The sequence below is a fragment of the Dipodomys merriami genome, unplaced genomic scaffold, assembly GCF_024711535.1.
Source record: "Dipodomys merriami isolate MVZ:Mamm:240054 unplaced genomic scaffold, mDipMer1.0.p SCAF_28, whole genome shotgun sequence".
NCBI classification, from domain to species: Eukaryota; Metazoa; Chordata; class Mammalia; order Rodentia; family Heteromyidae; genus Dipodomys; species Dipodomys merriami.
The window spans coordinates 14,124,397-14,147,870 of record NW_027204270.1 but is presented as its reverse complement, the minus strand read 5'-3'; the positions used below and the strand labels follow the sequence as shown (position 1 = coordinate 14,147,870).

The 23,474-nt window shown below is 48.8% G+C and overlaps 1 protein-coding gene across 1 annotated transcript; it reads left to right on the top strand.

Moving 5' to 3' along the window:
* The first annotated feature begins 1,315 nt into the window (after window positions 1-1,315).
* On the top strand, window positions 1,316-22,525 carry Eloa (elongin A). The gene is made up of 11 exons (XM_070037646.1): window positions 1,316-1,461; window positions 7,971-8,027; window positions 9,209-9,315; window positions 11,799-12,999; window positions 13,696-13,810; window positions 17,002-17,157; window positions 17,260-17,357; window positions 18,702-18,882; window positions 19,087-19,198; window positions 19,626-19,801; window positions 22,133-22,525. The coding sequence occupies exons 1-11, from the start codon at window positions 1,387-1,389 to the stop codon at window positions 22,192-22,194; spliced, it is 2,340 nt and encodes a 779-aa protein (XP_069893747.1). The 5' UTR covers window positions 1,316-1,386; the 3' UTR covers window positions 22,195-22,525.
* The last annotated feature ends 949 nt before the right edge of the window (window positions 22,526-23,474 follow it).

The window sequence follows — 23,474 nt, the reverse complement described above, 5'->3', positions numbered from 1 at the left end:
AGCTGCAGCCTCAGCCCTTGTAAGGGCTTTTCTTCCAATGCTGACAATATGGCTGGAGTATAGTAGGCCTCAGACATTCAAAGCTGGAGAGGTTGTTCATTGAACTTGATAAATCAACAGCCCAGGGACAAGGCAAATCAATATACTGATAATTTACACTCTGACAAAGGTTGGTTGGTGGAGTTTGGGGAGGGTCCCCAAATAGAGGAGGGGGGGCATAATGAATGAATGCCCATTCGAAGAAACAGTTTCCTGATTAGTTTTTGTTTTCTTCCCGAGCTGGACTGTGGGAGAGTCTCTGGGCTTCCCTTCTTTGCAGGAGAGGTTTAGCCTGGTTGCTTTGTTTGTTTATTTGCTGCTGGAGATCTAGTTAGGATCTAACAAAATCTGACCTAGTCAAGAAAGATCTAATCCATGTGGATGTTTTGTCATCGTGGGAATAGATTACTTTCACTAAATAGTAACCACCTGTGTGTGGCCTGTGGTCGGTTCGCGGCCTGAGCTGTGCGGACCTGGGATATTTTGGTGACCAGCAGGTCCTCAGAGGACATAGGAATTCATACATCCAGAAAGTGTTTGGGTGAACTCTGTGGTGGAGGGTTATTACTTTCAGGAATTAAAGTGTTTGACGTTGGATGAGTCCCTTTCTTTCTCTGGTCCTCAATTCTTCAACCTATTCCGTTTTATTTTTCCCGGGAGAGTGAGGCTGGCTGGCCACCGCCTCTCAAGTGATGGGATTACAAGGGGGCGCCACCACGCCCGGCTGGGCCTTGCATTCAGAGTCCAATTCCAGTTCCTTCCCTGTCGTCGTGGGTCTGCTGGCACATTTATCTGGGCTCCCGGGAGCCTCCGTTTCCTCCTCTGTAAAGTGGGACTAATCCTTCCGATGAGCTCGGAATTAAGACTGTCCACTGGCAGCGAGGGGACTTAGGGTGGTGACTACAGGGGGCTCCCGAGCTGGCCCGGGCCCGGCCTCAGGTGCGCAGTGGGGCGGGGCCGGAGGGAGAGGGTTTAGAATGCCGGGTCCGAGGCCGAGCCGCGGGACTTAGCGGCCCGCACTAGGCGGGGAGGTCTCGGGCAGGACCAGCGCCCCGGGCCCGGCTCGGCGAGGGCCAGCGCGGGGCTCCGGGCCCCGATCGCGGAACTCCAGGCGCTCGGGCTGCGGGCGAGGCAGGGGTGCGGGGGACCCCGACCCCGGCCCGCGGGCGCGGCCTGCGCGCGGCCGTCCCCGCGCCCGCGCCCCGCGCGCCCCGCGCGCCCCGCGGCCGAGGCCCGGAAGGGGCCAGCCGCGCTTCCGTCTCCGCCGGGGCCACACGGAGGGCGGAGCTCGGCCCGAGGACGCGACGCGAGCCCAGTTCCGGCGAGGAGGCCGCGCCAGTGACAGCGATGGCGGCGGAGTCGGCGCTGCAAGTTGTGGAGAAGCTGCAGGCGCGCCTGGCCGCGAACCCGGACCCCAAGAAGGTGAGCGGGGCGCCGCGGGCGCGGACGGGCGTTGGGCGCGGCGCGGGCCCCGTAACGGTCGCGGGCGGCGTCGCCATTGGGGGCTCCGGGCGGGGGGGGGGGGCGGCTCCGGGCCCCGGCGGGCGCCGGGTGGTCTCCCCGCGGCGGGTCCCGCGGGCGCCCCTCCTCCCGGGACCGCACCCCGAGAGCCGGGCGCCCCCCCAAAAGGGCAGCGGCGCGGGGTGGGTGCGGGCCGCGCGCGCCCCGCCTTTGCGTGGCCCCCCGGCGGCCCCCGGACGGCGCTTGGCCGGCGCCCCCCGGCTTCCCCCGGCCCGGCCGGGACGGGGGACCCCGCGCTCCCCAGGAGCCCCTCCCCCGGGGCCGGCCGGACGGGGGACCCCGCGCCGCCCGGCAGCGCTCGCACGAAGTTGGGTCTGGCCGAAGTGGGGGGGCAGAAGTTGTGGTTAGATGTCTTGAACTCGTGGGGAGCCGGCGGCCGCCGCGTCCCGTCCGGGGCCCGGGGCCCGGGGCCGCCCGGGGCCGCCCCCCGCTTCCCGCTGGGCTCCGGCGCTCCTTTCAAAACTTGTCTCCCCGTGCGCCCTCCTCCCGGCGGCCGGGCCGCGGGGGGCCGTGCGGGGCGCAGCGCGGGGTCCCCGCCGGGCCCACCCCGGGACCGGGGAGGGCGCGGGGCACCGTCCGCCGCTCGCTCCGCCGCGGGCCGACCGACCCCTCGTCTCTTCCCTCTCCTCCCCCCTCCCGAAGGGTCAGCTCGACCTGATCGCCATTTTCCAGTTTTTCTGGGAGCGCTCCTTCCACCGCGGCCCTGGCCGGCCACCGGCGGCTCCCCCGCCCGCCCAGGCCCCGCGGCCCCCGGCGGGCCCCCTCCTCCACGCCCAGCTCCGGCAGCGACTTCTCGGGGAGCGCTGCGAGTTACCAGCGCTCCTCGGAAGCTGCGGGGCTCGCCTCTACCTGTCTCGGGTTACACTTCCTCCGAGCCCCCGTGCGCAGCGGCCGGCGGAGTTAGCAGTCGCTCGCTACAATAACCCTTTGTGGACATCTAATAAATGGTCATTATTCCTGAGTACCGGTTTGTCTCCCCCAACACTGTGGGATCTGTGGCTGTCAAAAATCTTTTTAAAAAGCAAGTTTTATGTAATCACCCCCATTTGGTCTGTATTTCTATCTCCCCTTTAATAGCTGTGTGTAGCGTCTAAAGGTATTTTTCCACCAGAATTGAAAACCTGCAGGACCTTTTCTGGTACTGTCGTTGTGAAATACGAAGCGTCAAGTCAGGGGAGGGCGGGAGTATATTTACTTGAATCATTAGTGACTGGGTTTTTTTTTTTTTTTTTAAAGTGTTTGAGCTTTTTCTGACCAGATAGAAAAGCACACTAGGACCGGGCAGGGGGGTGTAGTTTCTTGGCAGACTGCTTATGAATGAGGCCCTGGACTCCATCCCCAACACTGAAAAAGTGGAGGGTGTAAATCACTGAGAACTTGTAGCTTTGCAGTGTGAAGTACTATGAAGATTAGAAAATATTGAGGAATCCTCTTTCTGTGTGTTTTCTTTTCCTTAATTTCATTTGTTCATTCATTTGTTGTTCTTTCTTTTGTTCTTTTTCTTTTTCTTTTTTTTTTTTTGTGCTGGTCTTGAACTTAGGTCCTAGATGCTGTTCCTGAACTTTTTTGCTCAAGGCAACCATTCTATTACTTTCAGCTTTTCTTTTTCTTTCTTTCTTTCTTTCTTCTTCTTCTTCTTTTTTTTTTTTTTTTGGTAGTTAATTGGAAACAGGAGTCTCACAAACTTTACTGCTTGGGCTGGCATTGAACTGTGATCCTCAGATCTCAGCCTCCTGAGTAAGATTGTAAGTGTGAGCCACTGAGCACCTGGCAAGGGAATAATAGTTGACATTCAAAAGTGAATGCCAGGGAAAGCTGCAGGCTGGCACCCTGGCCTTCTTCCTCTCAGCCTTCAGTTAACCCAACAAGCTCCCACAGGTTGTGCTTGATTATAGAGCAGCACTGAATTGTAACCACATCTTGCTTTCACGCCATTATCAGCCAAGGGGCTTGATTCCACACCTGTGTTAATGAGTCTTCTGGTATTGAACATCAGGGTTCAAGTTATAACTTTTTTTTTTTTTGTCAGTTGTGGGGGCTTGAACTCTGGGCCTGGGCGCTGTCCCTCAGCTCTTCAGCTCAAGGCTAGCACTCTACCACTTGAGCCACAGCACCACTTCCAGTTTTGAGTGGTTTATTGGAGATAAGAGTCTCACGGACTTTCCTGCCTGGGCTGGCTTTGAACCATGAGCCTCAGATCTCAGCCTCCTGAGTTACAGGCGTGAGCCCCCAGTGTCCGGGTTCTTACTGTACATTCATCTGCAATCCACCCATACTTGGGAGAGGTTCTAAGTAGAGCAACTCAGTTGGGTTTTTAATTTAATTGTTTTTGGTCAGTCATGGGGCTTGAACTCAGGGCCTGGGCACTGTCCCTGAGTTTTTGTGCTCTACCACCTTGAGAGCCACAGTGCCACCTCTGACTTTCTGGTGGTTAACTGGACTAACTTTGAACTGCAATCCTCAGATCTCAGTCTCCTGAGTAGATAGGATTACAGGGGTGAGCCACCAGTGGCCCTGTATCACTTGGCTTTTTGTTCCTGTCGAACAGGAACTGATTTGAACCAGAACTGATTTTCATGGCCGTCCTGTGTTAAATCTTGAATGTGACTACCTGGAGGACACCAGTTGATGGTGGTATTAAGGCAACTGAGATTTTCAGCATGTGTGCCGTTTCTTAGTCTCTGGTTACCAGTACTTAGAAAACTGTACCCCTGCTGGGCACCGGTGGCTCATGCCTGTAATCCTAGCTACTCGATTTGAGGATCGAGGTTCAAAGCCAGCCTGGGGCAGGAAAGTCCATGAAACTCTTAACTCTAATAAACCACCAGAAAACTGGAAGTGGTGCTGTGGCTCAAGTGGTAGAGCACTCACCTTGAGTTGAAGAGCTGAGGGACAGCGCCCAGGCCCAGAGTTCAAGCCCTACAACCTACAAACAAACAAACAAACAACAAAACCAAACAAAAAAATAAAAAGAAAGAAAACTGTACCCCTGGTACCTTGGTTTGATAACATCAAGTTTGCATCTGTCTCAGGATACTGAGTGCCATGTTATTGCTTCCTTGGAACTGACTGAGAATAATAGTGATGGGAAGGCCTTTCTTGTGTTGGGCTAGATCAGTTTGAAAGTCTTGGGCTGGAGTTTTTCTGGTCAGTTCACTCCTACTCACCTGAGGTCAAGCAGAAAGGCAGCAGGTCCTCAAGGTAGTGCTGGGTGTGGAGATACACACACCCTGTGCTGTGCGACTTACAGCAGTGTTAGGTGTGGAGGTGCACACCACTGTGCTTCCAGTGCTCTTCTCCTGTGTTGCCTTCACAGAGGTCCTGACACTCTGCCTCTGGGTGACCTTTACCACGTGGGCATGTGGACTGTGATCGAGGAGCTGCTTCTGTACTTTCTTCCAGGCTTGTGTTAGGCATATGCACTATTTTTTTTGGGGGGGGGGGTCTGGTCATAGGCCTGAACTCTGGGTCTGGGCACTGTCCCTCAGCTCTTCAGCTCAAGGCTAGTGCTCTACCACTTGAGCCACAGCGCCACTTCTGGCTTTTTTCTTTTTGCTTATGTGGTGCTGAGGAATCGAACCCAGGGCCTCATGCATGCAAGGCAAGCACTCTACCACTGAGCCACCTTCCCAGCCCCCATATGCACTATTTTCTATTCCTAATGACACAATGTTAGTTATGTTGGGTGCTTCTCAGCTTGTGAAGCAACTTACCAAACTTCACTGCTCAGTGTCACTGTCTGTCAAATAGGATCAAGGTTAGTCATGGGAGGACTGGGCAGAGCAGCCTCACTCAGTGGATCCATGTAAATGCATTAGAATGGAGGCTGAGATCTGAGGATCACAGTTCAAAGCCAGCCCAAGCAAGAAAGGCCATGAGATTCTTATCTCTAATTAACCAACAGAAAACTGGAAGTGGCACTGTGGTTCAAAGTGGTAAAGTGCTAGCCTTGAGCAAAATGAGTTCAGAGACAATGCCCAGGCCCTGAGTTTAAGCCCCAAGACCAACAACAGAGTAAAGGAAAAAAAAAAAAAAGAAGAAGAAGAAGAAGAAAAGGAATTGGCAAGCTGGGCACTGGTGACTTATGTGTGTAATCATAGCTACTCAGGAAGCTGAGATCTGAAGATGCAGGTTCAAAGCCAGTCCAAACTGGGCAGACAAATCTGAGAGACTCTTTTTTTGGTCCGGTCGTGGGGCTTGAACTCTGGGCCTGGGCACTGTCCCTCAGCTCTTCAGCTCAAGGCTAGCGCGCTACCACTTGAGCCATAGCACCACTTCCGGCTTTTTTTTTCTGCTTATGTGGTGCTGAGGAATCGAACCCAGGGCCTCATACATGCAGGCAAGCGCTCTACCACTGAGCCACCTTCCCAGCTCCTCTGAGAGACTCTTATTTCCAGTTAACCAGCAGAAAGCTGAAAGTGTGACTCAAGTGGTAGAGTGCCAGCTCAAAGTGGAAAAAGCCAAGCAAAGAACTCTAGGCCTAGAGTTAAGTTCCCAGTAATGGCACTGCACACCCAGAAAGGAAGAGAAGTAGGGAGGGAAGGAAAGAAAGGAAGAAAGGAAATTGGTACTAGTCTTTGAACCCATAGCCTGGATGACAAAGATGAGTACAACCAGATATGGTGGTCCTCACTTATAGTCCCAACACTCAGGCTGAGGCAGGAGGACCAGGCATTCAGAACCAGCCTGGTTTATGCAGCAGAACTCTTGACTCAAAGAATCAAACAAAAAGGCAATACACATTTTTTTTTCCTGAATTGGATTACAGTGGAGATAGAATTTAGTAGAGGACAATTTTCACTCCATTCTAAAGTTCTACACTACTGCCCACTTGACCTCTTATTCCTAGTTAAACAAGATTACCATCTGGGCTGGGAATGTGGCTTGGTGGTAGTGTTTGCCTAGCATGCACGAAGCCCTGGGTTTGATTCCTCAGTACTACATAAACAGAAAAAGTCAGAAATGGCTCTTGCCAGAAGTAGAGTGCTAGCCTTAAGCCAAAGCAGCTTAGGGACAGTGCCCAGGCCCTGAGTTCAAGCCCCAGGACTGGCAAAAAGAAAAAGAATAAAAGATTACCATCAGTATTCCAGTTGCTCTGCCTAGCGTCAGGGTTAAGTAATTATTCAAGGAGAATGGCCAGAAAAACATACTCTTTACTCCACCTGTTAGCAGCATGGCATGGCAGTTAAGAGTTGAAGCTACAAGGCAGAGAGAACAGGTCTTACTAACTAATGATTAAGTGTAAGGATAGCCACAGTTACCTACTGAACTACTTAACTGTGCAATGCTCCTTGTATGGAAACTGCCCACGCACGTTTTCTGGAGAAAGGCTCTTGGTATAAACTGGCTGAGCATTGTCTGGTTGAAGATCCACATTAGAGTGTTTAAAGAGCTGTCAGCTGATAAGTGATTAATAATAAGCATGATGAGCTTTTACAGTATCAAACTATGACAAAGTACCTCATTGCTTGTGACGTGGAAACAGGATCCAATTTCTTCTGCAGTTTGATGTAACAGGTTCAGAGAGGTTACTGACTTGCCCAAGATCACCTGGAAAGAAGATGATGGTTTCTCTGACTCCCAAACTCCATCTTCATGGTTCTTTTATACTGAGTTTGACCTAGTTTTCGGACTGAATAAAGGAAATGTGGCCAAACCAAGATTTCCTTTCTAACCACCCAGGCATTTTGTGTTTAGCATCAACACAATCTCAGCAAAGCTCCAATTCTGGCTGCTCAGGATTACTCTTGGCTTCCCACTAGTGAATGTTGTGTTGGTACCACGTTGCTACCATCGTCCTGCAGAGGCCTCTTCTCTCTACCATCCTCTGCCAGGTCCATGGGAAGTTCCTCTAAACTTGGTATCTTTCTCATAAATCTCTGCCACAGTGAGACAGATATGGTTGCCAGTGACTAGCAGAGTAGGTTTTGGTGCTTCCTGTGTCTTCACCTTGGTGTGGCAGAGCAGTTGAAAGTGCAGTCTGAAGCTAAGGACTCCAGTAAGTCCTGCCCTGCCTGTGCCCTGGGGCTAGTGACAACACTTCTGGAGCCTGTTTTTACTTGTGAACTACATAGTAGCCATACTCATTCCTGGAAGATGCATAGCACTGAGCAGTGAACATGAGAAATTCTTTTTTCTTTGCTTCCAGTCCTGGGGCTTGAACTCAGGGCCTGGGCACTGTCTCTGAGCTTCTTTAGCTCAAGGCTAGCACTCTACCACTTGAGCCACAGCACCACTTCTGCCTTTTCTGTGTATGTGGTACTGAGGAATCAAACACCCAGGGCTTCGTGCATGCTAGGCAAGCACTCTACCACTAAGCCACATTCCCAGCCCCCATCAGATATTCTTGTTCATTCCTGTAAATGTGATTGTGACTTTATAGAAGCTAATGTTTGTTTTATTCTCTGCAGCTATTGAAATATTTGAAGAAACTCTCCACCTTGCCTATTACGGTGGACATTCTTGCGGTAAGAACTGTGCAACTTTGAATACTATAAAACTCTGTCCCATAGCCTTGCTACTGACGAGTATAGAGGAAGTTTAGGGGATGGGCTTTTGGAAAGGTTGCATAATGGTTGCATAATTATGACCTTTTTATATGAGATGTCCAGTCTAGACAAATTCAAAGACAGGAAGTGGGTGAGTAGTTATTTGGTGTTGTGGGACTGGAGGGAACAACGTATCTTTGGAGGGTGGTGGAAATGTCCTGGTAAGGAAATCTGGGTTTGAAACCCCAGGCCCAGCTCCAGGAGTTCCACAGGTCCAACTACTTGTCCCTATGTGCCAGATAAAGAGACATTGAGAGGAGAGTTATTTTATGGCACCGGCTGCCACAGGAAGACAGCATGTGAGTTCTCTCTCCCTCTTCTGGGTGCAGGCAGAGGTTATAGGTTTAAATAGACAAAGAATGAAGGGTAGCAAGTGAAAGGTATGCATAGTTAAACAGTCCCAAGCAAGAGTCATTGATGCCTGGCAGCTGGTCAGGTCAGCTGTCAGCTCCTAACTGGTTTCCAAGATGGCCGTAAAGTGACTGCACAGGAGAATGGCTCAGGGCAAAGGACACAGATACAAGATGGAGGAGGCTTGAATTCAAGCTTTATTTCTGTCTTCTGTTTGTGGGCCCAAGTAAGAAATCATTGTTTCTCAGCAAAGTCAGGATTATGTCCCTGTTGTAGTAATGATTATATAGTATTAGGAGTATCCTGGAAATCACTGAGCTTATTTACATTGTTAAAATGGTGATTAATTGCAGTGCTGGGGAATAAACCCATTGTGTTGGGAATGTTAGGCAAATACCCTACCACTTAGCTACACCTATTAATGTGACTTGTATTTCAGAATTAAAATAATGAATGAAAAGATTGGTTTTGACCTGGATTTGAATCCAGGTTCTATAACTTTCGCTGTATCTATGTCCACTGAGGCTGACTTCTGCTCCAGGGTTATGAAGAGCCTTTAGATCTTGCTTCAGACCTGAAACATCGTTACATTGTCAAAGTTCTGGAAGTCTTTTAATGACATTTTCCCCTGAGTTTGTATATATGTTACTATGTGTCATTAGAGACTTGGCCATCAGGCAACAAAGTAACTGATTTGCAGGATGCATCAGTTCCTCTGTCAACTTCTATGTTGCATTTGCCATTTGCAGGAGACTGGGGTCGGGAAGACAGTAAATAGCTATCGAAAACATGAGCAAGTTGGAAGCTTTGCCAGGGACCTAGTGGCCCAGTGGAAGAAGCTGGTTCCTGTGGAACGGTAAAAACATTTAGATTTGTTCAGCTTTATTGCTGTCTTTCTTTTTTTTTTTTTTTTAATATGCTGGTCCTGAGGCTTGAACTCAAGGCCTGGTACTGTTCCTGAGCTGCTGCTGCTGCTTCATCTTCGTCTTCTTTTTTTGTCAGTCATTGGGCTTGAACTGTGGGCCTGGGTGCTTGTCTCTTAGCTCTTCAGCTCAAGGAGAGTGTTCTACCACTTGAGTCACAATGCCACTTCCAGTTTTCTGGTAGTTTACTGGAGGTAATAGTCTCATGGGCTTTTCTCCCCAGGCTGGCTTTGAACCGAGATGCTCTCAGCCTCCTGAGTAGCTAGGAGTATAGGTGTGAGCCACCTGTGCATGGCTTCCCTGAGCTTTTGCTCAAGGCTAGCACTCTACCACTTGAGCCACATTGCTAATTCTGGCTTTTTCTGTTTATGTGGTTCTGAGGAATCAAACCTAGGGTTTCATGCATGCTAGGCAAGCACTCTACCACTAAGCCACCTTCCCAGTCTACTCCCAGCTTTTTTTTTTTTGGTTGGTTGTAAATTGGAGAAGAGTCTCATGGACTTTCCTGCTCAGGTTGGCTTGTAAAGTGAGCCTCAGACCTCAGCTTCCTGAGCAGCTAGGATTACAAGTATGGGCTGCCCATACCCAGCAGCTTTATAACTTTTTTTTGGTATTCCTCTTCCAACTTCGTCTTACCCCCCCCCAACCCCCCAGGTTGTGGGGCTTGAACTCTGGGCCTGAGCGCTGTCCCTCAGCTCTTCAGCTCAAGGCAAGGGCTCTACCACTTGAGCCACAGTGCCACTTCCAGTTTTCTGAGTGGTTTATTGGAGATAAGTCTCATGGACTTTCTTGCCTGAACTGGCTTTGAACTGCAATCCTCAGATCTCAGCCTCCTGAGTAGCTAGGATTACAGATGTGAGCCACCAACACCTGGCTCCAACTTTGTATTTAAAATGCCTGTTTGGGGCAGGGAATATGGTTTAGTGGTAGAGTGTTTGCCCGCATGCACAAAGCCCTGGGTTTGATTCCTTAACATAAACAGAAAAAGACAGAAGTGGCACTGTATGCACGCACGCACACACACATGTACGCACGCATGCACACACACATAAACTTAAAAAATATTTTGTATCATTATAAAAAGAACCCACGATCATTGTAGAATGTTAGAAAGTATCTAAAATAGAGATAATACAATTTTCTACTTTGACATTTAAAAATAAGCATGAACATTTTTGGCTTTTTGTTGGGGCAATGGTAACTTTAGTTGTTCTGGAAGTTGAACCTAAGGTCTTGCCATACCTGCTGTTAGCTATATCCCAACTCTTCCAATATTTTTTCCTCCTTTCTTCCTTCCTTTTCTATTTCTTTGCCTTTTTTTTTCTTTCCTTTCTGTACTGTAGCTTCAACTCACCCTCATATTCTTGCTTAGCTTTTCCACTTGAGGCTGGAGCTCTATCACACCTTTACTCCGGACTTTTTGCTTGTTCATTGGAGATAAGAGTCTTGATTTTTTTTTTTTTTTGGTTGATTGTGGGGCTTGAACTCTGGGCTTGGGCGCTGTCCCTGAGCTCTTCAGCTCAAGGCGAGTGCTCTACCCTACCCCTTGAGCCACAGAGCCACTTCTAGTTTTCTAGTGGTTTTTATTGGAGATAAGAGTCTCATGGACTTTCCTGCTTAGGCTGGCTTTGAAATGTGAACCTCAGATCTCAGTCTCCTAAGTAGCTAGGATTACGGGCATGAGCCCCCGGCGCCCAGATTTACTTCCCATTTATGAATATTTGTTTTCTCAATTTTTAAAATTAGTTGAGCTTATTTATCTTGATGCTACTGGGATTTGAACTTAGCACCTGCTGGGCAAATACTCTACCACTTTACCTATATCCTCATCCTATTTTGCTTTCCTTATTTTCTTTTTTTTCCAGTCCTAGGGCTTGAACTGAAATCCTGGGCACTGTCCCTGAGCTTTTTTTTGCTCAAGGGTAGCACTTTACCACTTGAGCCACAGTGCCACTTCTGGCTTTTTCTGATTATGTGGTACTGAGGAATTGAACCCAAAACTTCTGCATGTTAGGCTAAGCACTCTATCACTAAGCCACATTCTCAGCCCCATGCTTTCCTTATTTTCAAATGATGCCTCCCTTTTTGCCCAGGCTTGCCTGGGCCAAGATCCTCCAACTTAGAATTCCCACATAGCTGAGATGACAGGTGTGTACCATTTGCCCAGCATTACATTGGTTGAGATGAGGTCTCAAGAACTTTTTTAGTCTAGCTCCTTTGATCTCCACCTCCCAAGTAGCTATGATTATAGGCACGAGCTACTGCAACTAGCTATTTAATAAAACAAAACAAAACAAATAGCAACACACACACACAGCATTTTTGTTTTCTTTTTCTTTTGGCAGTACTAAGGCTTGAACTGGAGTCTGAACAAGGCTTACACTGATGTGTATATCTGTTTTTAATTCAATTTTAGAAACAGTGACGCTGATGAACAGGACTTTGAGAAGAGCAGCTCCCGAAAGCGACCTCGAGATGTTCTTCAGAGGGAGGAGGAGATGCAGGGGGAACACCAGGAAAACTGGAAAGCCTCCAGCAGCCAATCCTACAGCCCTGAGCATAGACAGAAGAAACACAGAAAACTCCCAGAGCTAGAAAGACCACACAGAGTGTCTCACAGCCATGAGCGGAGAGATGAGAGAAAGAAGTGCCACCGAGCATCACCACCATATTCTTCAGACCCTGAGTCTTCTGACTATGGCCATGTTCAGTCCCCCCCAGCTTCTGCTAGTCCCCATCACCATCAGGTATTCATGAACCATTACAGGTCCCCAGAGGAGGACCACGAGCCCATAACTCCACATCAGAAGCCTGGGAGAGGCCACAGTAATGCCCTTCAGGACAGACTGGGGGTCAGTCAGGAACGGCACTTGGGGGAACCCCAGGGCAAAGGGGTTACGAACCAAAACAAGGAGCACAAAACTTCCCACAAGGAGAAGCGCCCTGTGGATGCCAGGGGAGACGAGAAGGCCCCTGCTCTGAGCAGAGAGAAATCACACAAGGCCCTTGCCAAAGAGGAAAGCCGAAGGCCACTATCAGGGGACAGTGTTAAGGAGAAACAACCCTCTGGTGCTGTCAAGAAAGAGAAGGAAAGAGAAGGTAGCAGTCTGAAGAAGAAGTTCTCATCCACCCTGGAGGTTTCTTCAGACAACCTCCTTAAAAAAACAAAACACAAGGATTTGGAGAAAACCAAATATGACAAGACTAAGCAAAGTGTGGATGGGCTAGACATCGGGAAGGGGGCTGGAGACCTGTTGCCCAAAACAAAAGAAAAGGTCTCCAACAACCTAAAGGCTCAAGAAGGGAAGGTGAAGACTTCTCATTCAGGTAAAAAGTCCCTGAGCTCATTCCATAAAGAGGAGGAGGCAGACGTGGACGATGAATTTGAGCAGCCCACCATGTCCTTCGAATCATACCTCAGCTACGACCAGCCCAGGAAGAAAAAGAAGAAAATTGTGAAAACTTCCACCACAGCACTTGGAGAGAAAGGGCTGAAAAAAAGTGAATCTAAAAGCACTAGTAAAAACTTGGACTCAGTTCAGAAATTGCCCAAGGTAAATGAAAATAAGTCAGAGAAGCTGCAGCTGGCTGGAGCTGATTCAGCCAAGCCAAGAAAGGTAAGCCCGCAGTGAGGGGGCACAGGTCTGCCTGCACCCTTCTCCTGGTCCTGCCTGGAGAGGCTCGCCTGGCCTCAGTAGCTGCCATATAAATAGCACCCAGGGAGCCGGGTGCCGGTGGCTCACACCTGTAATTCTAGCTACTCAGGAGGCTGAGATCTGAGGATCACAGTTCACAGCCAGCCCAGGCAGGAAAGTCCATCAGACTCTTATCTCCAATAAACCATCAGAAAACTGGAAGTAGCACTATGGCTCAAGTGGTAGAGCGCACACCTTGAGCTGAAAAGCTCAAGGACAGCTCCCAGGCCCAGAGTTCAAGGCCCATACCATACCAAAAAAAAAATAGCACCCATGATAATTTTCTGGGGATGCAGCTGAGGCTCCCATAGTAGAAGGCTTCCTAGCAAGCATGATATCTGAGTTCAAACTCCATTACCACCCTGAAAAATGACAATTTTCTGGACTGAGAATATAGGTCAGTGGTAGAGTATGTGCTGAATGTATGTAAGGCTCTACGCTCAGTCCTTAGTACCCAAAATATTTATGTTGGTCCCGTCTGCATTCATTTCTTGACTTAGCTGGTGTCATGACTGTGGCCCCAGTTCAGCCTGAGGTGTGCAGTGTTTCAGTGCTCTTAGGCTGGCCTGTAGAGAGCACCCGCAGTGGGAGGGCCTCTGCTCACTCTCTCTTTCACAGGTCTCCATGGATGCTGTGCCAGTGCTGCCAGACCTGCCATTACCTGCCATCCAGGCCAATTACCGCCCACTTCCTTCCCTTGAACTGATATCTTCCTTCCAACCAAAACGAAAAGGTGATTTTCTGCATCTCTTTTTTTAAATGGGGGCAGGGGAGTGTAAATCTCATTTGTGCTCTATCTTCACAAATTCTGGAGTTTGATGGCTCGGGTGGGATCCCAGCATTGGTCTGTACAAGGTGTCTGACCTTGGGTAATAATCATTTCTTTAAACCTCAGGGTTTTTGGGGGTTTTTTTGGTCATGGAGCTTGAACTCTTGGCCTGAATGCTGTCCCTCAGCTCTTCAGCTCAAGGCACATGCTCTACCACTTGAGCCTCTGCATCACTTCTGGTTTTCTGGTGGTTTATTAGAGATCAGAGTCTCACAGACTTTCCTGCCCAGGCTGGCTTTGAACCGAGATCCTTAGATTTCAGCCTCCTGAGTAGCTAGGATTATAGGCGTGAGCCACTGGCACCTGGCTAAACCTGTTTTATAACCCATAACTGGGAGTAATAATATTTGCCTAATGTGGTAAAGTAATGCAAATGAGATAATGCTAATAAAGCTTTTAGCTCCAGATTTTTCCTATAGCAATGTTCAATAAACCTTAGCTGTTGCTGTTGTTAACAGTCCTTTATTTTTTTTTATTTTTTATTTTTTTTGGTCATGAGGCCTGAACTCTGGGCCTGGGCGCTGTCCCTCAGCTCTTCAGCTCAAGGTTAGCGCTCCACCACTTGAGCCACAGCGCCACTTCCGGCTTTTTCTGTTTATGTGGTACTGAGGAATTGAACCCAGGGCCTCATACATGCAAGGCAAACACTATTACTGAGCCACCTTCCCAGTCCCCTTTATTCTTTTTGTTAGGTGATTTTTTTTGGGGGGGGGAGAAGGGGGGCAGACATAGGGCTTGAACTCAGGGACTGTGTGCTGTCCTTGAGCCTCTTTGTACTCAAGGCTAGCACTCTACCAGTTGAGCCACAACATCACTTCTGGCTTTTTCTGTTTATGTAGTACTGAGGAATTGAACCCAGGGCTTCATCATGCTAGGCAAGCACTCTACCACTGAGCCACCTTCCCAGCTCAGGTGATTTTTTTTTTTTTTTTTTTTTTGTGGGTCGTGTGGCTTGAACTCTGGGCCTGGGCGCTGTCCCTCAGCTCTTAGCTCAAGGCTAGCACTCTGCCACTTGAGCCACAGCGCCACTTCTGGTTTTCTGGTGTTTTATTGGAGATAAGAGTTTCACGGACTTACTTGCCTGGGTTGGCTTTGAACCACTGTCCTCAGATCTCAGCCTCCTGAGTATCTAGGATTACAGGTCTGAGCCACCGGTGCCTGGCTGATATTTTCTTTCTTTCTTTCTTCTCTCTTTTTTTTTTTCTTGGTCCTGGGGCTTGAACTCGGCCTGAGCACTGTCCCTCAGCTCTTCACCTCAAGGCTAGTGCTCTACCACTTGAGCTACAATTCCACTTCCATGATTTTTATATTAAAAGAAAAATGTCAGGCTCAGTGGTAGAGTGCTTGCCTTGCATGCTTGAGGCCCTGGGTTCGATTCCTCAGCACCACATAAACAGAAAACGCTGGAAGTGACGCTGTGGTTCAAGTGGTAGAGCACTAGCCTTGAGCTGAAGAGCTGAGGGACAGCGCCCAGGCCCAGAATTCAGATCCATGACTGGCAAAAAAAGAAAAAAGAAAAATGTCATTTGGGCACCAGTGGCTCCTGCCTGTAATCCTAGCTACTCAGGAGGCTGAGATCTGAAGATTGCAGTTTGAAGCCAGCCTGGTCAGGAAAGTCCCTGAGACTCTTCAATTAACCACCAGAAAACCAGAAGTGGAGCTGTGGCGGAAAGTAGTAGATCGGTATCCTTGAGTAAAAAAGCTGAGGGAGCCGGGTGTCAGTGGCTCACACCTATAATCCTAGCTACTCAGGAGGCTGAGATCTGAGGATCATGGTTCAAAGCCAGCCCGGGCAGGAAAATCTGTGAGACTCTTTTTTTTTTTTTTTTTTTTTGGTCAGTCATGGGCCTGATCTCTGGGCCTGGGCGCCATCCCTCAGCTTTTCAGCTCAAGGCTGGCGCTTGACCACTTGAGCCACAGCACCACTTCTGGGTTTTTCTGCTTATGTGGTGCTGAGGAATTGAACCCAGGGCCTCATGCATGCAAGGCAAGCACTCTACCACTGATCCACCTTCCCAGCCCTCTGTGAGACTCTTATCTCCAATTAAACCACTAGAAAACCAGAAGTGTCTCTGTGGCTCAAGCAGTAGAATGCTTGCCTTGAGCTGAAGAGCACAGGGACAGGGCCCAAGCCCAGAGTTCAAGCCCCAAGACCGACCAAAAAAAAAAAAGCTCAGGGACAGTATGCCCAGGCCCTGGGTTCAGGACTCAAAAAAAAAAAAAAAAAAAAAGTCGTTATTTTTGTTTGCTTATTATTAACTTTTGTTGTCAGTACTGAAGCTTGAACTCAGTGCCTGGGTATTGTCCCTGAGCTTTTTCACTGAAGGCTGGTGCTCGTCACTTGAGCCACATTCTCACTTCTTGCTTTTTGCTGGTTAATTGGAGATAAGAGTTTTACAAACATTCCTGCCCTGACTGACTTTGAATCATGATTCTTAGATCTTATCCTCCTAAGTAGCTAGGATTATAAATGTGAATTTATAATCCTTTATAATTTTGCTGGTACCCAGCAACAATATCCAGTTTGAATAGCAAAAACATAAAGCCCTGAGCCGGGTGCCTGTAATCCTTGCTATTCAGGAGGCTGAGATCTGAGGATTGTGGTTTGAAGCCAGCCTGGGAAGAAAAGTCTTTGAGCCTCTTACCTTCAATTAATCACAGAAAAAGCTGGAAGTGGCATTGTGGCTCAAGTGATAGAGTGCTAACCTTGAGCAAAAAGAAGCTCAGGGACAGTTGCCCAAGCCCAAACTTTGAGTGTCAGGACCAGAAATAAGCAAGTAAATAAAGCCCTGTATGTGTCCATTAGCAAGAGATGAACAGAATCTCAGCTCACCCACATGGTGGCCTCTTATGCCACTATAAATGTACAGACATGGAATGATCGCTCCAATATAAATGAAAAGAGTGATGTGTGTAGTGAATATGATACTAAGATACACATGGGCTTATTTTTGCCATGTGTCTGAAAGGATCCATAGGAATTGTAACATTAGTTGTCTTTGAGAGAGGGAAGGAGAGGCTGAGCACAGGGTGGAAGAAGAGTGTCACTGTGTGGCTGGGGCTTGTGTGACACTCTGGTTTTTCTTGCCCTGTAGCATTCTCTTCACCCCAGGAAGAAGAAGAAGCTGGATTCACTGGGCGCAGAATGAATTCCAAGATGCAGGTGTATTCTGGTTCCAAGTGTGCCTATCTCCCCAAAATGATGACCTTGCACCAGCAGTGCATCCGTGTGCTTAAAAACAACATCGACTGTGAGTAATCGCCTGCTTTTCTCAAGCACTTTCCACCATGACCTTGTCACTGGGTGGCCAGGCTGCTAGTCAGCACTCTCACCTCTGATTTTCCTTCTGCAGCCATCTTTGAAGTGGGAGGTGTCCCCTATTCTGTTCTTGAACCTGTTTTGGAGAGGTGTACACCTGATCAGCTCTACCGCATAGAGGAATGCAATCACGTGAGTGTCCCATCTGGGTGGGAAGAGGGCAGTCTTTTTTTTTTTTTTCTTCCAGTCCTGGGGACTGTATCTGAGCTGCTTTTTCTCAAGGCTCATGCTCTACCACTTGAGCCACAGCACCACTTCTGGCCTTTTCTGTTTCTGTGGTACTGAGAAATTGAACTCAGGGCTTCATGAATGCTAGAGAAGCACTCTACCACTAAGCCACCTTCCTAGCCCCAAGAGGGCAAGCAGTCTTTTGGCTGTGTCTTTAGATGTAGCTTTGTCTCTGCAGATTTGCCAGGGCTGAAGGGCAGGTCAGAGGTCAGATTACTGTTCTGGGCATGTTTGGTCTCCCTCAGGGCCTTCAAACATGTATTTTCTAGCACCTGTTCCTGACTTCTTAAGCAGGCCTCTTGGGCTAAAATCAGGGTGGGAGTCACAGGGAGTGAAAATATTTCATTGCCTCCCTTGGGCTTGCCTGCTCACAAAGGCCATAGTCATGGGAGAATTGCAGCAGTAGAGCACCTGCTTTGTGCTGACACTCAGGTGTCTGAATATGAAGAGCTCAGATTGTCCACATATCTCTTAGAGGCGTACCAGCCTTGCAGTTCCCTTTTCTCTGGTGTAGATATGCTTTCCTGACTGTCAGCTGCCGCTACTCTGATCCATCTGAACTGTGCATCCTCATTGCTGACCACTGTGCCCAACAGTTCAGTGTGTTGCTGGGGAAGCTCCTGATCAATTCATAGCTACCCAGAAGCTGCTGACACAGTGCCTCACACATCACATTTTCTATTTTTTTTTTTTTTTTTTTTTTGCCAGTCTCGGTGCTTGAATTCCGGGCCTGGCTGAGCTTCTGCTGCTCAAGGCTAGCTATCCATCACTTGAGTCACAGTGCCACTTCCAGCTTTTTCTGTTTATGTAGTACTGAGGAATCAAACTTAGGGCTTCATGTATGCTCGGCAAGTACTCTACCACTAAGCCACATGCCCAATCCCTTCTTCTTCTTCTTCTTTTTTGGCCAGTGCTGGTACTTGAACTCAGGGCCTGGGCACTGTCCCTGGGCTTCTTTTACCCAAGGCTAACACTCTACTACTTGAGCCACAGCACCATTTCTGGCTTTTTCCATTTAATATGGTACTGATGAATCGAACCTAGGGCTTCATGCATGCTAGGCAAACACTACTACTAAGCCACATTCCCAGCCCTGTTTTCTAAATTAAAATTCTTTTTTTCTACTACAATTGTGGGAAATAGGCTACTAGGCATACTAAAAAGTCTTAGAGCATTTGTTGCTCCTAGATGAAGCCAGATTGTGTAAGAGTGCTTAATGTAAGTGACATGTTTTTTTCCTGATTTCAGGTATTAATTGAAGAAACAGACCAATTATGGAAAGTTCATTGCCACCGAGACTTTAAGGAAGAAAGACCAGAAGAGTACGAGTCTTGGCGGGAGATGTATCTGCGGCTTCAGGATGCTCGAGAGCAACGGCTGCGAGTGTTAACCAAGAATATCCGATCTGCACATGCCAACAAACCCAAGGGTAGGGACAGGGGACTGGTAGCTGGAAAAGGTCTCTTGCATCTGCAGGTGGACAGGACTGGGCTTGTCTTTAGCTACAATCCTTGTTGTCACACTGGGGTTATTGACACTGATAATCCCCTGGTTTGGGGCACGTGAAAGCCTGTCCATTACTTAATAGCAATGTCTCTGCTCAAGACACACTAACATCCACATTTCTCCACAGGCCGACAAGCCAAGATGGCCTTTGTCAATTCAGTGGCCAAGCCACCCCGTGATGTGCGACGAAGGCAGGAGAAGTTTGGAACGGGAGGGGCAGCTGTCCCTGAGAAAGTCAGGTGAGAGCTTTGTCTGCTCAGGGCAACGAGCCCGAGGGAGCTGCACAGGCAGGCAGTGTGGACTGTGAGACTGGGAGGTAGACCTCCCTGAGCCACAGCTTCCTGGACGGTAGCATGGGGTGGGCCCAGGCCAGTAAGTGGTCAGCAGACCTGGCTGATAGGAGGATGCACTTCCTCATGCTTTCCCTTATTTAAGTAACACAGATTTCTTGGGTGACCAGATTATTTCTTCTAGGCCACATAAACAGTTTCAATGAAGTCTGACACCTCAATAGAGAGGTAGAGGTTGGCTGAGAGTTGCTCACACAGTGGCTGCCAGGCCCACTGCTGTGCCCAGCACGAGTCTGCCTACAGCAGGCCAGCTTCAGGCTGTGCATGCAGGAAGCAGATTTCTCCCACTGGCATTATCCACTTTGTTCTGATACAGGATTAAGCCAGCCCCGTACACGTCAGGAAGCAGCCATGTTCCCACCAGTAGCAGCAATAGCTTCACTGCCAGCCCAGAGGAGCCAGCCTACGACGGCCCCAGTACCAGCAGTGCTCACCTGGCTCCCGTGGTCAGCAGCAGTGTGTGCTATGATCCTAGAAAACCCGCTGTGAAGAGTAAGTAGCTTGGATGCCTGCTCAGATATTCAGAATGCTTTTGAACCCCTTGAATGCCATTGTGGCTTGTGTCGGTGTGGTTTGTAGGATGCCTGGCACCTGCTCTGCTCATTGGACAGTCGGCCCTGACCCTGCTGGGTCCATGCCAACATGAACCCACTGACTGTTCATTTGTGTACTTTACTTTTTTTTTGGGGGGGGGGTCAGTTGTGGGGCTTGAACTCAGGGCCTGGACACTGTCCTTGAGTTTTTGTTTTTGTTTTCAAGGCTAGCACTCCACCACCTTGTTAGATGGTTAACTGGAGATAAGAATCTCATGGACTTTCCTGCTTTTCTGCCTGGGCTGGCTTTGAACCCTAATCCTCAGATCCCAGCCTCCTGAGTAGCTAGGATTACAGGTGTGAGTCACCTAGCTTGCTTTTTTTGTTTGTTTATCGGTCTTGGGGCTTGAACTCTGGCCCTGGGCCCTGTTCCTGCACTCTTCAGCTCAAGGTGAACACTCTACTGCTTGAGCCACAGCTCCACTTCTGGTTTTCTAATGGTTTATTGGAGATAAGAGTCTCATGGACTTTCCTGCCCGGGCTGGCTTTGAACCATGATCCTCAGATCTTAGCCTCTGGAGTAGCTAGGATTACAGGTGTCAGCCACCAGCGCCCAGCTTTTTTTTTTTTTTCTTCTTCTTTTTTTTTTTTTTGGTTGTGGGGCTGAACTCTGGGCCTAGGCGCTGTCCCTCAGCTCTTCAGCTCAAGGTGAGAGCTCTACTGCTTGAGCCACAGTACCACTTCTGGTTTTTCAGAGGTTTATAGGAGATAAGAGTCTCACAGACTTTCCTGCCCGGGCTGGCTTTGAACCATGATCCTCAGATCTCAGCCTCCTGAGTAGCTAGGATTACAGGTGTGAGCCATGGGCGCCCGGCTCTTTTTTTTTTTCTTTTTCTTGGGGGGGGGGGGGTCCGGTTGTGGGGCCTGAACTCTGGGCCTGGGCGCTGTCCCTCAGCTTTTCAGCTCAAGGCTAGCTCTCTACCACTTGAGCCACAGCGCCACTTCCGGCTTTTTTCTTTTTGCTTATGTGGTGCTGAGGAATCGAACTCAGGGCCTCATGCATGCAAGGCAAGCGCTCTACCACGGAGCCACCTTCCCAGCCCCTTTTTTTCTTTTTTTTTAACCTAAGTGTAAACCTGTTTTTTTAGGCAGTAACAGAGTTCATATTCACTAATACTACATGACAAGTCCTTTTTACAAAGGTGTGTGTGTGTATATATGTGTGTTTGTGCGCACAGATGAACTCAGGGCCTAGGCACTGTCCCTGAGCTTTTTCATTCAAGGCTAGTGCTTTGTATCATCTGAGTCACAGCTCCACTTCCAGCTTCTTGGTGATTAATTGGAGATAAGAGTCTCACAAGATGGGGCTGGGAAGGTGGCTCGGTGGTAGAGCGCTTGCCTTGCATGCATGAGGCCCTGGGTTTGATTCTTCAGCACCACATAAGCAGAAAAAGCCAGAAGTGGCACTGTGGCTCAAGTGGTAGAGTGCTGAAGAGCTGGGGGACAGTGCCCAGGCCCAGTGTTCAAGCCCCACAACCGGCAAAAAAAGAAAAAAAAAAAAAAAGAGTCTCAGACTTTTCTGCCCAGGCCAGCTTCAAACCACAACCCTCAGATCTTAGCCTCCTACGTAGCTAGGATTGCATGTATGAGTCATCAGTGCCCAGCTCAAGCTGAATATTTTACTCCTTTATCATCTCAGTTTCCTAATAATTTTCATATTTGTTTGGTACCAAACACAAAATTTGAGGCTGTCATCAAAGGTCTAGCATGGGAAGAATTGCTGCATGGTCACCACCGGGCCCATGGTGGGCAGGAAATCCAGGTAGAAGCCTCAGCCATGACCATATTAACCAGCCAAGGGCAGGCTGTCCTGCTTAGCTGTGGTTTGTATAGCTCACCTGAGCGATGGAAAGATGTGGGTGGTGGTACTGTTTCCTGCTTCCATGTTTCTGATGCAGTTACACCAGGCAAGTGGCTTTGGCATTGGCAAGGATCCTGCCCCTTAGTGCACACCCATGGGCACACTCTAGTCTTCTTAAGCTGTGAAGCAGGAATCGGGTGGTTAGGTTAGGGATGGTGAGGCTATGCCCTGGGCAGGGCATCTGCAAGTGTCTATTGCTTTCTTACAGTGTCAGCAGACAGTTACAGTGTCAGCAGATTATTGCGTGTATCCCTCATGAGGTGATACACAGCCAAGATCAGCGAGATTTCGCTTGGCTTTGACTGCAACCCTTTGTGGTGTGTATGAGCTGCTACCAGTCTGAAACAACTGCCTCATTTCTCTCCACAGAAATTGCACCGATGATGGCCAAGACAATTAAAGCTTTCAAGAACAGATTCTCCCGACGATAAACTGAGGACTTGCCTTGGAGATGGAATTTCAGGGGGCAGAAATACAGGGACATGGGGGGCTGGGAAAGTGGACTTGCAAAGGAGCCAGGCATCCATCTTTTGCTATGTGGAACCTTTTGGTCTGTCAGTGCTGCACGATGACAGGGGTTGCCCCGAGCACCACAGCCCCCGCCCTGCCTGGAGCACACGGCAGACTTCTGAGCGCGATGTGAAGCCTCAGTCTCACTGAGGATTTTAAGGTCACTTATACTTTTGTTGCTGATTAGCATCTTTGTAAACTATAAGACATAGTTTTAATGAATAAATATTGCCCCAGATTGTATTTATATTACCCCAGGTTTTTCTGATTTTTTTGTTTTGTTTTGTTGTTGTTCTCTACCACACATAGCCTTGTATTGTCCAGGTCCTTTAGACAAAAGCCTAGCAAAAGCCATCCCTGCCCCAGGTCAGCTCTGGAGAGGCCTGTGGTCTGGCAGAGGGCGGAGCAGCCTTGGCCTGTGTTATTGCACATAGGGCAGGAGTGTGTGCCAGACAGAGTGCGCTCTGACTGTCCTGGATGGGAGACAGGCATGGAGCCCCACCCCCGCACTCCCTGTCCCCATGCAGGTGCACCTCTTTCATACCCATTCAATAGTATTTATTTAGGGAGGCTGTTTGTAAACGCCGTGTCCTTTCCCAGTGCTCTTTGCAAGCCACCCACCCCCTTCTTTTTTAATACTCAGTAAGAGGACACAGAACTTTGAGAAGTCAATTTGCACAGAACCTCAGCAATTTTATAACTTGTAGTTTCTAGTTCAAATTTTAGGTGTTTTTGTCCCCCCCCCCTTCCTTATCTTTCCTTCTGCCCACCAGCATGGGGAGGGGGAAAACACATAGCAGGCTTTTGTAGCTCTGTGTTGACTTCGGAGTTTTAAAAGCAAGCACTTTAATCTCTTGCTCCCTGTGAATGGTAAAAAGTCGTGAGAGTTGGAACGCTCTATTGAAAATTGCTTTTGTTCCTGCCTTTTCTTTGAAAGAAAAGGTGATATAGGTAGAAGAGCACAGCGCTATGCTATGTCTGGTAGAGAACTCTACCCTCTGCCTTCCAAGTGTGCCAGCCAGGGTGTGAAGGGCCTGTGTCTGGAGGAGGGGGAACCACAGGGTGTGTCCATCCAGCTGGACAGAGGCTCTCACCTCCTAGCTGTCAGGAGCAGGATCAAAATGAGGAGCGCAGCACTAGCTCCTTCCTGGCTTCCAGGTTGGAGCCCATGTAGAAACAGATGCTATGAATTTGAGATTTA